Source organism: Anolis carolinensis, chromosome 2, assembly GCF_035594765.1.
Source record: "Anolis carolinensis isolate JA03-04 chromosome 2, rAnoCar3.1.pri, whole genome shotgun sequence".
In the NCBI taxonomy this organism is placed as follows: domain Eukaryota; kingdom Metazoa; phylum Chordata; class Lepidosauria; order Squamata; family Dactyloidae; genus Anolis; species Anolis carolinensis.
In genome coordinates, this window is record NC_085842.1 from 29,574,649 (window position 1) to 29,590,414 (window position 15,766).

Sequence of the window (15,766 nt, forward strand, 5' to 3'; positions counted from 1 at the left end):
ATGCAAACCCTGATTTTGCCATTTTATCAAGGGACACAATTTTCCAATGTCATTGTATATAATGGGATTTGGGCATCCACAGGTTTTGGTATCCACAAGGACTCCCGGAATCAAACCCCTAGCAGATACCAAGTGCGCACTGAGAATTAACTGAGTTGAGTCAAAAACCATTTCTCCAACTAGTCAATCTCTCAGAAACAAATTAGGCGGCTATGTCTGTATATGTTCAAGGAGTAAACTGGCTGCTGGTGATTAGCTGCTGATGACGTTTACATCTTCCTTTGTTATCCCATATGCTGGCTGCTGATAGCAGGGAAAGAGAGAGAGAGTATTAAAAGACAAACTTAACAGTGACCGACAGATGTTCAGTCACAGTTACAGGAACTTTCTGGGCAGAATGCTTCTTTCCATTGATTGATGAAGTATAGCTATGAAAAAAGAGAGGCCGTATAACCAGAGGTGAATGAAGACGAGGGGATCCACTTTGAATGGGAATTTGTATTCAGAAAACGGAAGCCAAAAGAGATCCAAGAAATAAGCGACACATGCTGTTTATCCCTAAGGTAAAGGAAAATGTTGCAATGGTTGATACATTAATAGGTCTAATGCAGCTCTAAAGGATTTTCATTCACAATGCTTCCAGTAGTAGATGTGTGTGAGTGTCTGTGGGGAAGTCAATAGGGAATTTTTGCTACCGTTTTCGATTTCCTTCTCATTTTCTAAATATGTGTATAACATAGAGTGCATCTTCACTGTAGAATTAATGCAGTTTGCCACCCCTTTAGGTGCTACAGATTCCTCTTCTTGGTTAGACATTTTTGTACTGATTGCTTACCGTCCTTGGTTCTTTTGCAAACATTCCAGCAAGTTTTTGGAAGCAAACTTCTGCAAACACCAGCTGAGTTGGTTTTGCAATGAGGAGTCAACACACACACACGCCCCTTGCAGAATACACAAATCAGGGAAAGCCAAGTATTGCATAATGCTTATTTCCTTTTTTTATTGTTGAAGTACTAACAGGGATAGCACTTGTGAACTTGCAGACATAATTAACTATAAAGCCACATTCTCATGAGATTTTGAAATCATGGGATTGCATAATTCTTTTTGAAATTAAAAATAAAGGGGGCAGGCATGGAGGAACAAGAGCAATTCACAGATTGGGAAGAGACAAGTCCCAGATGTAAGCACTTGCCTGTTTCTTCAAGCATTTAAGGAACAGATTGGTGGAATAAGGAAATTGGTTAACAGTGGTTCTCAGCCTGTGGGTCCCCAGGTGTTTTGGCCTGCAACTCCCAGAAATCCCAGCCAGTTTTACCAGCTGTTAGGATTTCTGGGAGTTGAAGGCCAAAATATCTGGGGACCCACAGGTTGCAAACCACTGATCTACAGCCTCTTATGATAATTTCCTGAGATATTCCCATGGTATTTTGATGCTGCCCATGTTTAAAAGTCTTGAGATACTTGCATGGACTTTCATGGAATTTTGATGCTATCCATTATTTTGTTCTGTGATTCCAGTTGCTATACTTGTCATCAATTCCCAGGGTAGGTTTTTAACAGGGATTATTTCCCTGTAAAAAGAGAGAGATGAACATACATTACAATTACCTGTTTACTTATAAATCTGGAGCCTAAATTTATAAGCTATGCCATGAAATCTTTATTTCTCCTAATTATGTAACAGAAACATCAGTTCAGCATTTCATGGCTAGTCACCAAAGACCATTGTCTCATCAAAATGCCATAAATCCTAAAAGAAGAGGACACTGTGGTATTAAAAAAACCCTGTATGTTTACAATATTATCATTTTGATATCTCTTCCATTATGTTTTCCCCACATAGAGTTTGCATTGATCCCTGGAAATAAGAACAAGAAAAGAAAAAAATGAAATCTCCTGTCTTCCCTTATGCCTCGGAAATGAGCTGCTTTTGGTTCATTTTCATGCTTTTCTTTGTTATTTCACCTATTAATGATGTGAGCCCTGGTAAGAATCCTCCTCTTTGTTAGCAGTGTCTGAAATGTATTTTCATGCAGAGTAAAGCGTTTTAAAGCAGAGTAAACTGAATTTTCCCAGTTTGTTTAACCTGGGATGCCATTAGCCACCCCTCAGGAAAGCCTGGAGTTTGGGTTGGGGATGGGGACTAAAACCTGAGAGGAAGCGGGTTGTTTTAACCCACTTCCTCTCAAGTTTTATCTCAGTGTAGAAGGGCCCTTTCATTACAAGGGTATAGAATTCAGGTTCCACTTGAAATGCCACAGCTCCAGCCTACATTTTTTGAGATAATATAGTTCTGGCTGAGAGTTGTAAATATTGCACAAGATTTCTCTAGCCTAAAATGATACATTTTAATATATTGGGTTTATAGTTCCCGTCCCCTTGATCAGGTCATGTAAGTGTTATTTATTGCTATAATTGTATTATTTTACTTTGCTTAATAATGTGTTATTATGTTGCTATGTAATGTTTGTGTTGTTTTTATGATTGGAAACCGCCCTGAGTCCCATCTGGGAGATAGGGCGGTATATAAATAAAGTTTTTATTATTATTATTATTATTATTATTATTATTATTATTATTATTATTATTATTATTATTAAATACTTCTCCCCCAGGTATAAAAAGAACCAGCATGGTGATTTGTAGTTTGAATATTGGACTAGGGAGCTTGTCTATAAAAGGTAAAGGTAAAGGTTTTACCTTGACATTAAACCGCCTTAAGTCCTTTTCAGGGTAGAGAAAGGCAGGATAGAAATATCATAAATAAATAAGTCTAGTCATGTCCGACTCTGGGGGTTGGTGCTCATCTCCATTTCTAAGGCAAAGAGTCGGCATTATCCATAGAATTCTCCAAGATCATGTGGCCAGCATGACTGCATGGAATCCGACTACCTTCCCACTAGAGCGATACCTATTGATCTACTCACATTTGCATGCTTTCGAACTGCTAGGTTGGCAGAAGCTGGGGCTAACAGCAGGAGCTCACCTTGCTCCCCGGATTTAAACAGCCGACCTTTTGGTCAGCAAGTTCAGCAGCTCAGCGGTTTAACCTGCTGCACCACCAGGAGCTCGTAGCTTGTCTATATAGACTAAAAAATTTGTACTCATCTAGTAAGTGTTCTTGTGTGTGAATACTCATATGACAACATATTAGCATTAACACACTGCTGCATGCATGATGGGGCCAAAGTCTCTAACACCGTGTGTCTGAAAATAATATCACAGATTAGAAATGTGGACTGCCCTCTAACAGCAGGGGGAGTTTGCCAGGATAAGATGTGTGGCCAGTTAAGTGATCTCGCTGTGTTATGTATGATTTATGTGACATTAATGGGGTCACTGCAGGATCAATGTGGATAAGGAAAAGGTGGTGCCAAACATTTTTTTAGCAATTCTTTCATCCTCAGAGGAAGGCAATGTCAAATTCCCTCTGAAAAAAATAGTGCTAAGAAATCCCCATAATATTGTTGCCCCAAGGTCTCCATAATTCCGAAATGACAGGGTATATTTAACATTTGAGGCACCAAAATGTGTGTTGGCCAGTGTCATTTATTTTGCTGTGGCACAAGATTTGAGAATCACATATTTTTTTAAAAAAACCTATATGCCCTGAATAGCTGCTTGTGCTGATTTGTTCTATGTTTGATACATTTCACAGCCCAGTTGACTGTGAATGGGCCACTCCACCCAGTCACTGCCTCTTTGAGTGAGGATATTGTGCTGCACTGTCATCTGTCCCCCAGAACGAGTGCAGAAAACATGGAAATAAAATGGTTTCGCTCCCAGAATTCTTCGTATGTGCACCTTTATCACAATGGCAAAGAGCATTTGGAAAAGCAGCAGCCAGAATACCAAGGAAGAACAGAATTGTTGACAGATGGCATTGAGGATGGAAAGATTGGCCTGAGGATTTTAAATGTCAGCTTCTATGATGCAGGACAGTATCACTGCTCTGTGAAGAACAAGAGCTTCCATCAAGAAGCCACACTGGATATAAAAGTGGCTGGTAAGTGACAAGTGAAAATTTTCTGACTAATATAACTTTGTGAAGTTTTTTTAAAATACCTATACTTGTTATCTCCTGATTGAGGCTGGATCTACATTGCCACATAAAATCCAGATTAGGTTTCTCAGCTGTTAATAATAATAATAATAATAATAATAATAATAATAATAATAATAATAATAACTTTATTCTTATACCCCGCCCCATCTCCCCGAAGGGACTCGGGGCGGCTTACATGGGGCCATGCCCGGACATAACAGTATAAAATCAGAGCAAAAACAACAGAGCAAATCAACCAACAATAAAACATCAACTGTTAGAATGATATACCTGGTTATCTCTTTGAACTCTTGTTCTTAGTAGCAACAATATGCCAATGCACAAAATATACAGCAGATCTTCAGAAGTGTTATTTCAGTTGCCTAAAAACATCCACTCTACCAGAAACTATATTTAGTTTTAAATCATGCTCTCAGGAAACAAAAATAAGGTAGTCTTCATTAAAAATAACATAGTTTGTTTACTTACAAACTTCACGTATTCAGAATATAGGTACATTGCTTATCAGTTGGAAGTTTAAACACTAAGTTTTCTAAGGCATTACGTTGCAGTCTCTTCTCTGTCTTATGTCCAATGCATAACGAACACACTGACTATACAACACACTGACAAATGAAGTCTCAGTCTGAATAGTCCCAGATCTGATCACAAGGTCTGCAGTCCCTCCCACAATCTCAAACAACATAGAGTTAAGGGAAAACTGCATACCAAGACACACATATACAATATAGTAAGCAATCTGAATTATATGTGTAACAAATGACTAGTATAGGAAGCTTGTAGAAGGTTGCTATTTCCAACGAGTGAAAGTCTCTCATTCTTTGTATGTGGCAATTGATCTTATATTTGATGTTACATCTTCCTACTTCACCATGAGATATTATCTGAGAGTATTGTTTTACTGTTTTAAATGGGGTATGATATTGTTTTTTAAGTGTGTTTTTACGATCGTTTGTTTTATTATATTTTGTATTATATGTGGCATTAATCTTGCCATTATGTAAGACCGCTCTGGGTCCCCCTGGGGGAGAAGAGCGGTATATAAATTAAATAAATAAATATTGTCTGTCTTTTCCATCTTTAAATTTAGGGAGGTCCACAGACAGGGTACCATAAAACTGGCTTCTTAAATTTTTCCACTCGGGACCCCTTCTGGTCCAAGAAATGTTTACACAACCCCAGCTATGTAGGTATATTAAATAGATATAAAAATCAAATGTTTGCTGATAACAAATCATAAGTTGTTCAGTTATGGAGACTAGAGTTCAGAAAGAAACTTCTAAGAAGAAACATGTTAATGTTATAGTTCATGTCCAGAAGGTAAATAAATGCCATTATGGTTGACAGGTTTGAATAAACTATTGCCATTTCAAATATAAATATTTCATTTGTGCTTGTCTGGAATCTAGCATTAGGCTCTACTCCTCTCATTTCCATTGAACGTTATCAGGAGAGAGGGATCTACTTGGTTTGCCGATCCAGGGGTTGGTACCCACAGCCAGAGGTCTTGTGGAGAAATCCCAGTGGGAAGCATCTGTCCTTTTTGGCTAAGGAAACATCCCAGGAGAACAATGGGCTGTTTGAAGTACAGAAGGACATTCTCCTAACAGAAGGTTCAAACCAGCCCTTAACCTGTGTGGTCCGGAACAGGCTCCTCAACCAGGAGAAAGGATCAACCATTCACGTTGCAGGTAATGTAGCAAGAATGTTTTTGAAATGTGATGGATTATATGTTTCTTTTATTGTTGACCCTCTACATTTTCCTAGGTTTCATTATCCAAGGATTTTATGAATATGTTCTCTCTAGAAACATCTAGATTGCCCTGTGTGATCCTGTGGTCAACTTCTGCTAGAGTCTTGGTCCCCTTCTACACTGTTATATAATCCAGATTATCAAAGCAGATAATCCACATTATCTGCTTTGTACTGGATTATTTGAGTCTACTCTACCATATAATCCAGTTCAAAGCAGAAAATCTGGATATTACATGGCAGTACTGAAGGGGCCTCCAAGATAACTCCTTTCTAGGAGTCTCTAGATCAGTGGTTCTCAAACTAGAATCCCCAGATGTCTTGGCCTTCAACTCCCAGAAATCCTAACTGCTGGTAAACTGGCTGGGATTTCTGGGAGTTGTAGGCTAAAAACATCTGGGAACCCCAGGTTGAGAACCACTGCTCTAGATCCTCCAGTGTGCTATTATGGTCAGCCTCTGGAGGAAGTGGACCATAGAGTTATGCTGGAGGACCTAGACTTTCCTGGAGAGATGTGTTTCTATTTTCATGGGGGTCTTATGCCTCAACTCTCATGAAAGTGCTGGGTGTATAATGTTTGCTTCAATTACAACCCCATCAACATCGTTGCCATTGCTGCTGCTGCTGCTGTTGTTGTCGATGATGATGATGATGATGATTGCAATAATACTGTGGGTGTGTGTGTTTCAGATAACTTCTTCCCAAAGATTGATCCCTGGGCAGTTGGTCTATGTGTATCCATCCTAGTTCCTGTTGGCTTACTTATTGCTATTCTGTACCTGATTAACAGAAACAGTGAGTAGTTCCATAGCAGCCTTATAGTATTATTTTTTGATTTAAGCAAATAATATAGAATAAAGACAACTAAAAAAATCATTATGGAGCATAAGCTGTCATAGGTCTTGTTCCATTTATAAAGTGGAAGTATTAAGCTCAAATTGAACAGAGGGTGGATCTGCACTGTAGAATGAATGCCGTTTGATACTACTTCTGCTATGGTTTCAAGCCATCAAACCTTGGGAGTTGTAGTTTTAGTCACAAGGACTCCTTGGCATCTATGCCAAGGAGTCCTTGTGACTTCACCAAACTACAAATCCTATGATCCATGACACTAAGCCATGGCAGCTAAAGTGGTGCCACACTGAATTTGTTCTACAGTGTAAATGCACCCAGGGTGATTGAAAAATAGCAACCAGCGGTGTCCAAGAAACCCAATAAAACAAAACAGACTACATTTCAGTTTTTTGGCCTTACTCTTTACAATTAAACCCACCCTTCGTGTGTACATAAATCTACCAGATACAACAAACAGTGCCCACAAAATTTAATATTATAATTTTTTTAAGATTCTGCAGTTTGTTGTTTTTTACACGCAACAAAAAACACAGCAGTACAAATAATATTTTCTATCATGATGTGACATCAATATCAATCACAACAGATGGAAAAGAGGTGTAAGAAGTAGTGGAATTTGATTAAGTTCCTGCACTGAATGAAGATCTGGACTTTATGTTGCCTTCGAATTTTATGATTCTATGAAAATCATTGGCATTTATCCACAAAAATCTGATGGCAAACTTGTATAGATGCATGTTTACAGCAGTAATAATTGTTGTTTGTTTGTTTCTAGGAAAGCTCATCACAGAACTGAGTAAGTGAATGTACTTCATTTATGGTACACAATCTAGTGCAAAGTCTTAAACTATGGATTTTAATGAGTTTAATCATACAGCACAACTTTATAAAACTATTCGGAAATAGGTGCTATTGATGTTACTTTATTGTAAGTGTGCTTTGGATTACATCATAACTCTCTCTTAAACTGTCATTTTTCCTTTAGAAAGGAAATACAGTCCGCCCTCCACATTAGTAGGTTTGATTTTTGCAGATTTGATTATGCATGAATTTGATTAGGATTTCTCTCTGGGAATTTCTAGATTCTCCAGTAGGACTTTATAATCAGCTTTCCCTGGCCACACTGGAGGACATGGAGATTGCTAGAGATGTCTTTTCTTGGTCATACAGCGTGATTCTATGGTCAACCTCCAGAAGAAGTTCACTATAGGACCATGCTGGAGAACCTAGAAATTCCTAGAGAGATGTTATCTTTGTTTTAAAAAAGTTATTTCTTTATTCAGTTTTTCAGTTTCATGCGGGTCCTATGCCCTTAAATCCCAACTATGGGTGCCTCTACACTATAGAATTAATGCAGTTTGACACTACTTGGACTGCCACAGCTCAATGATGTTGAATACTGGGATTTGTAGTTTGGTGAAGCACCAAATCTCTTTGGCAAAGAGAGTTAAAGGCTTTACAAAACTATCTCCCATGACTCCTTAGCACTGGTCCATGGTGGTTCAAATCATGTCAAATTGGATTAATTTTATGTTAGTATAATTTTATAGATAGTATAGATGTACTTTATATTGTCAACCACTACCAATGTTTTTATAAAACTGTAATTTAAAACAACAACAACAGTTGAGTAGAGGACAGTAACAAAATCTATGGCTGAAAAATCAGAAGGAAGAAAACTTTGGTCCATCGAGACAAACTAGTGGTTTGACAGGCTGAGTCTTATCTGGATTTTCCAGGATTTAGAGAAAAGCCTTGCTCCAGCCTTATCTGGTGATACCAAGGACTGAAAGTGGGATCTCTGATATGCAAACACATGCATTGGCAATGGACTATGTTTCCTCCCTGTGAATAGGTTTAATAAACAGGAATGCTCCATTTTGAGGGATTTTTAAATCTCCTCCTGTTTTTAAAGCTATAATAATATTGTGTTTAACAAACCTGCCAACGCTTCACTAAGAGGATACTGTTGGTCTTCCATATTCATGGATTCTGCATCCATAGATTCAGCTATCCATAACTTGAACCCCCCAATCCAAAAACTAAACATTGATTTTGCCCTTTTATATAAATGTGTCATTTAATTGCTGTATATAATAGAACTTGAGCATCCACAGATTTTGATATCCATGAGAAGACCTAAAATAAACCCCCAGTAGGGATTAAAGACCCACTGTATTGAACTTTCTGCTGTTCCCATTGTAAAAGTCATAGAATTCATGAAGGTAAAGCAGTATTTTACAGCCTAGAAACATGTTATATTATTGTTGTTAAAGCAATTGTAGATTATGCATGTTTTAAAGAAAAATACACTTTTAAATTCACAGTGCACCACAGCTGTTATTAGAACACAGCAATTGTAGGGGAAAATAAGTGTTTATATCTTATTTCTCATAAATATCCAAATAAAGCCATATGTATTTTATACTCAATGATATCTACAGATGACATACTGAACACCTCACAAATTAAGTATTCTCTAAGATGACATCTAACTATTATTATCAGATCACACTAGGTAGCTTTGAAATTATGTAAAAATCATCTTGTGGTAACCATACCAAGTGGAAAAAAACCCCACTGGTAACCTGTTAAAACTATCTGTATTTTTGTTACATGTGTAGTTCTCATTTTCATAAGACTGAAGGGCTTTTTTAATTGTATGATCTTTTTTAGGTTGGAGGAATATGGTGGTGCCCATAGAGAAAGGTAAGAAGCTACCATGTTGATATATGTGTCTTTGATTATTCATGGATTAAAATGTTCTTTCTAGGAAAGTCTGGGAGTCAGCACCTTAGGGCCCATCTACACTGCCAAGCAACACATTAGCCTGGGCATCCAAACAACACACACAGGCTAATGTGGATTAATCCCGGATAAATTTTACTGTTGCTTACACCAGGTTAAAAAATATCTACAAAGATATGATCTTGCTTAAAGATCCCAATCTTTGCAGATATAGAGGCTGTGAAGGCAGACACCTGGATCATACATGATTATACATGATCCCAGGTGGCATCACCACAGCCATCTCGCACTCAGACACTCTAGGGTAGTAGGATGGCAGTGCCACCCTTCCCTTCCTGAACACCTTTGTTTCGCCCACAAAACAACGACACAGCCTGCTTACCATTACTGGAGACTTCCCTCTAGCTCCATTGTGCTCTATGATGATGCAATTGAGCTTTAGAGAGGGGATGGGGGTATGTTCTGAATTCTGGACTTCACGTTCTGCAGAGTCGCTTTTTGCCATGTGATGTGGTTTAGATGTGGTGCTCGCTGCTGTGTATTAAGGAGCTTGTCACAGATTTTACCAGCATGTTTTGGTGCATGCGTTATCTACTGCACTTTGATGCTAACTTCCAACAGCATTAAAGGGTCAGTGTAGATTAGCCCCTGTTCATTAGAGTAGCAGAAAACAAGCCTGCTCCATCTTCACTATTACTTCCCATCCCCTTTCTACCCTCACTTCAATACAATGGTTCCCAACCTTTTTTGACCAGGGACCACTTTGACTAGGGAACACTCTCCAACATTAGTACCAAAGAGGTTACAAATCAGTTTTTGGTCAACATTTAGATTCTTTTTGGTTATTTGGGGTTCTGATTCAGAAAATTTCATTGGATAGACCACATCAGCTCTAGATTCTGATACAGAACACATGCCATCTAATAGTTGCCATCTGCTCACCCACAGAAAACCATATTTAATAAACTTTGCCACTATAAGAGGGTTTTGCGAGACCAGTCACTCTCGTTGCAACCATGTAGTAATGGTGAGGACGCGGACCATATTTTAGTTCTTGCAGACCACTGGTGGTCCACAGATCACAGGTTGGGAACCATTGCTCTCTAAGCCAGTCCTCACAGGGCTTGTTTCTGGATCTTTTATCATTTTGATTGTCCTCCTCTGGACAGGTTCCAGCTTGTCAAAGTCTTTCATGAACTGTGAACTGGACATAGTATTCTGAGTGAGGTTCAACCAAATCAGAACATAGTAGTAGTGCTACTTCCCTCGAGTTACACTGCCCTATATCTCAGGATCTAATCCCAGATTATCTGCTTTGAGCTGAATTATATGAGTCTACACTGCCAGATGGAGCCCCCGGTGGCGAAGTGTGTTAAAGTACTGAGCTGCTGAACTTGCAGACCGGAAGGTCACAGGTTCAAATCCCGGGAGCAGAGTGAACGTCCGCTGTTAGCTCCAGCTTCTGCCAACCTAGCAGTTCGAAAACATGCCAATGTGAGTAGATCAATAGGTACTGTTCCGGCGGGAAGGTAACGGTGCTCCATGCAGTCATGCCAGCCACATGACCATGGAAGTGTCTATGGACAACGCTGGCTCTTCGGCTTAGAAATGGAGATGAGCACCAACCCCCAGAGTCAGACATGACTGGACTTAATGTCAGGGGAAACCTTTACCTTTACCTTTTTTTACACTGCCAGATAATCTGGGATCAGATCCTGGGATATAAAGCAATGTAGATTCAACCCTAGACACTATACTTCTATGATGCAGCCTTGAATAACATTGGCTCTTTAGCTACTGCATCATACTGTTGACCTATATTCATCTTGTGGTCTACTAAGACTCCTAGAGCCTTTTCACATGTACTGCTGTCAAGCCTGGGACAGAAGCTGTAGCTTTTCCGTTCTCTTCCTCCCTTATTCTTTTTCTCTCTCATCCTGCCCTTTTCTCTTCCTTCCCCATTCCATCATGCAGCCAATGTAACACTGGATCCAAGCACAGCAAACAAAGAATTGATCCTGTCTGCAGACCAGAAGAACGTCATACAAGGCTTCATGTGGCACAACCTCCCTGACCATCCTTGGAGATTTGATGTGGAGCGCTGCATTTTGGGAAAAGAGGGCTTTTCCTCAGGGAGGCATTACTGGGAAGTGGAAGTCGGGGAAGAAGGGTACTGGGCTGTGGGGGTGGCTAGGGAATCTGTCAGGAGGAAAGGAAGGCTCAGCCTTGATCCAGATGAAGGCATCTGGGCTGTGGAGAAGGCTCGAGTCCAAACTGTCCAGTACCAGGCTCTTACCATCCCACAGACTCCTCTAACCCTGCGCAAGAGACCCAGGAAAGTTGGGATTTATTTGGACTATGAGCTGGGAAAGGTGGCCTTTCATGATGTCAATCACAAGATGCACATCTTCACATTCTTCGCTGCAGATTTCAATGGGGAAACAATTTTCCCTTTCCTACAGGTGGGAATAGGATGCTGGCTTACAGTCTGCCCCTGATGTCTTCCTTGCAAGATGGAAGGAGTCAGCCCCTATCCATTTCACACTCCTGGCCCTAACATTGGGCAGACAGAGGCTAGGCTTTGGTATGTCATAAAAAGACAAAAAATGGAAACTCTTCAAAGATTTGGAAACCAAGTCTTATGAGTAACGGCCGAGGGAGCTGGGTATGTTTCGCTTGGAGAAATGAAGGCTGAGAGGGGACAGGATATGTTCATTAGAAAGGATGTCACATTGAGGAGGGGACAAGCTTGTTTTCTGCTGCTCTGGATACTAGGACATGAAGCAATGGATTCGAATTACACAAAAAATATTCCACCTAAACATTAGAAAGAACATCTGGATGGTAAGAACTGTTTGGCAATGGAATATGCTGCCTGGAGGTCCAGTGGAGCCTCCTTCTCTGGAGGTTTTTAAGCAGAGACTGGGTGGCCATGTGTCGGGATTACCTTGATTGTGTTTTCCAGCATGGCAGGAAGCTGGACTGGATGGCCCTTATGGCCTCTTCCAACTCTACAATTCTGTGGTTTTATTTTTACTAGCAGAGATGCCATGATGAAAAATTGTAGGTACTACGCATCTTGGATGGTGTGTGTGTTTTGTGTGATGTTTACTGTTAAAGTCTCTATCTTACACTCAAAGAGGGTTTTGCATGGGATGGATGATGAAAAGGAAACTAAGGAATATCACTGTGTGAATCAGTATGGATGCATCTTTAATCTAGAATTAATGCAGCTTGACACCCTGGTTCAATGTAAGTTATCGTTTTACAAGATTTTGGGTCTTCTTTTCCAAAGAGTGCTGATGCCTCAAGACATTACAAATCCCAGGATAATATTCTGATTTTGCAGTCTGAAATTCTATAGCCCCAAGTTTATAAGCACTAGAAGTTTCCTGTGCATTTAAGACAAGCCAATGTACTTCTGCACTAATATCTTTTGTGAATGACTGTAGTTACAGTAGAGTCTCACTTATCCAAGCTAAACGGGCCGGCAGAAGCTTGGATAAGCGAATATCTTGGATAATAAGGAGGGATTAAGGAAAAGCCTATTAAACATCAAATTAGGTTATGATTTTATAAATTAAGCACCAAAACATCATGTTATACAACAAATTTGACAGAAAAAGTAGTTCAATACGCAGTAATGTTATGTTGTATTTACTGTATTTACGAATTTAGCACCAAAATATCATGATATATTGAAAACATTGACTACAAAAATGGCTTGGATTATCCAGAAGCTTGGATAAGCGAGGCTTGGATAAGTGAGACTCTACTGTACTAGTAGATCCAAAATAGTAAAATATTAGTGCACTGAACATGTGAACTCCTTCCCAATGGAGGAAATACATTTCTCATGGAAACTTCACTGTAGAATCATAGAGGCAGGTACCTCATAATTTAGGCCAGAGCTTGGAAAAATTACTGTTTTGGACAGCAATGTCTCAATTCTCCCACCTAGTATTCCCTTCAATCAATGGCATTGTGATACAGAGAGATAACTGTTCCAAACTCTGGTTCAGATTCAGCAATATGTACTTCTAGAAACACTCCTTCTCCTGCTTTTTGTTTAGAGGAAATGGGGAACCTGTGACTTTACACATGTAATAATGCCATTCTTGTCTAATGCCTGTGCTGACTGAGCTGATGGGAGTTGAACATCTGGAGGGCCACTGATTTCCTCTCCAGATGTTGGTTTCACACATGACTTTGGAGATAGATGGCCAGTGTCTTGGATAGGACTGGAATATCAGCCGTATGTATTTCCCCGCTGAAACATCTTGAAATGAGCCCTGAAACTGAATAGGAAAACAACCAGACAATGAAAAATAACCCTTGGCCAAAGACTCTATCAAGTCCCAGTACTGCTTTCAGTCTAGCCTACTCACAGCACTGGTCAATATTAAGTTTATTCCAGAAGTATTTTGTAAAACGTCAGTGTTACACAAAGTGTGCATGACATATATAAAGTAATCCTTATCAGGGGTCTATGTGACCAGTACAGAATGTATCCAGAGCTTGTTTTTGTTTTAAGAGGATGTTCTTGGGGTCTGACTTAGGGTATGCAGACTTAACATTGAGTTGTTGGCCCTAGGCACAAAATAATGCAATTAAAGTGTTTCTAGCATAACCTAATGATAGAGCCCAACACACAATACAGGCCATGGAGAGATGTCAGCTATTGTCAAAATGGAGTTGATTAGGCTCGCTAAAACACAACTGATGTTTTCATTTTTATTTTATGCTAACATGTATAATCTTGTGTTACAGTAGCACACCCTTCTGCATTTTTAAAGCTTGTTGATATGGCACATACTGACAATGGCAAAATAAACACAGACTTGGAATGAGAAAGCAGTAATGCAAGTGTAAAAAAAAAACAACCCAAGAGCTTTTTTTATTTTCCCCTTGTGGTAATAATCTTCTGTTTTCCCCTAATGTCAAGATGTTCCTGTCACATGTGTAAGAAATGAACGGGGGGGGGGGGGGGTCTTCCTACCACACAATTCTAGCAATATATACCACTTTAACTGTCATAGCAACATGCTGTAGATGTTCGGTTTAGGGAGGTGTATTCTCAACTAAAGAGTTCTTGTGCCTCACAAAACTATAAATCTTCGGATTCCATCAAACACAGTCATGATAGTTAAGTGGAATAAAGTGGCCTAACTGGATTGGGTGAAAGTCTTTCATACTTGCTTCAAGTGCTTAGGGAGTAGGGAACGCATTACTTTCCAGCTTATCAAATTAAAAAATATAACTTTCAGCAATCCCGTCTCAGCTCCAGTCTCAGCTCTCGTTCCATTGACTATTTTATTTTTCATGTCAGGAGCAACTTGAGTTGCTTCTGGTGTGACAGAATTGGCCGTCTGCAAGGACGTTGCCCAGGGGACACCCGGATGTTTTGATGTTTTTACCATCCTTGTGGGAGGCTTCTCTCATGTCCCCGCATGGAGCTGGAGCTGATAGAGGGAACTCATCCGCGCTCTCCCCGGGTGGGATTTGAACCTGGCAGCCTTCAGGTCAGCAACCCAACCTTCAAGTCACGAGGCTTTAATCCACTACTCCACCGGGGGCTCCTATGCAGAAATGACATAGCTGTAGTGTAACGCCATCTGGAGGCTAGAAGCGACTCGGACATACTGTGATATGAAAGCTGAGCTGTGTTTGAAGACTGGGGTCAGTAATGACTAAAGAACAAACAAATGAAGAAACTAGCTCTATTAATCCATAATCTCTATCACATCTTAATAATAAATCACCACTGGAGGCTATAAACTTAGTAAACTGAGTCCTATACTGTGTGATGGAGGCAGGGGGAGGAATAAATAATTTTAATTTTCACTCATCTATTTTGTCAGCTTGGTTATTTCCTAAGTTTTGGGCCTTAGCATGCTCCTTTTAATCAAATTTAAACTTTACTCAAATGTGATGTGCCTAACACTCTGTTTTGGCTCTATTTCTATCACCTTTGACTTTTGCTTCCTATTTGTCCCTGACAGTTTGAAGAGTTTCAACAGCCATCCATTAAAAAAAGAATCCATGCATCATCCTTGTGCAATAAAGATTAAAAATTTGGAATCATCTCAAGATAAGACACAATGTCATGTATGAATACAAAAAATTCTTAGAAAAATGTTTTGGTGTATCAGGTGTATGCAGTGAACAAGTTTGGTGGAATGAAAAGAAGCAAACCATGAAATCTTTGGATCTTGATCTTTGCCCTTTTACAGTGTATTCACTCTTGATCTTGTTGTCAGAATTGTTTAATGCAACCCATCTTCCAAACCTGTCAACAGTCTATAGTTGTATGTGTGTGTCTGTTATGGATTTTCAATCCAC

At 39.5% G+C, this 15,766-nt stretch overlaps 1 protein-coding gene across 1 annotated transcript; it reads left to right on the plus strand.

Moving 5' to 3' along the window:
- The first annotated feature begins 433 nt into the window (after positions 1 to 433).
- Positions 434 to 15,272, plus strand: LOC100565295 (butyrophilin subfamily 1 member A1). Its single transcript, XM_008105632.3, has 8 exons — positions 434 to 563; positions 1,847 to 1,989; positions 3,662 to 4,009; positions 5,479 to 5,760; positions 6,512 to 6,616; positions 7,452 to 7,472; positions 9,353 to 9,385; positions 11,399 to 15,272. Exons 2-8 carry the CDS (start codon positions 1,890 to 1,892, stop codon positions 11,920 to 11,922), a joined length of 1,413 nt encoding a protein of 470 aa, XP_008103839.1. The 5' UTR covers positions 434 to 563; positions 1,847 to 1,889; the 3' UTR covers positions 11,923 to 15,272.
- Positions 15,273 to 15,766: the final 494 nt, after the last annotated feature.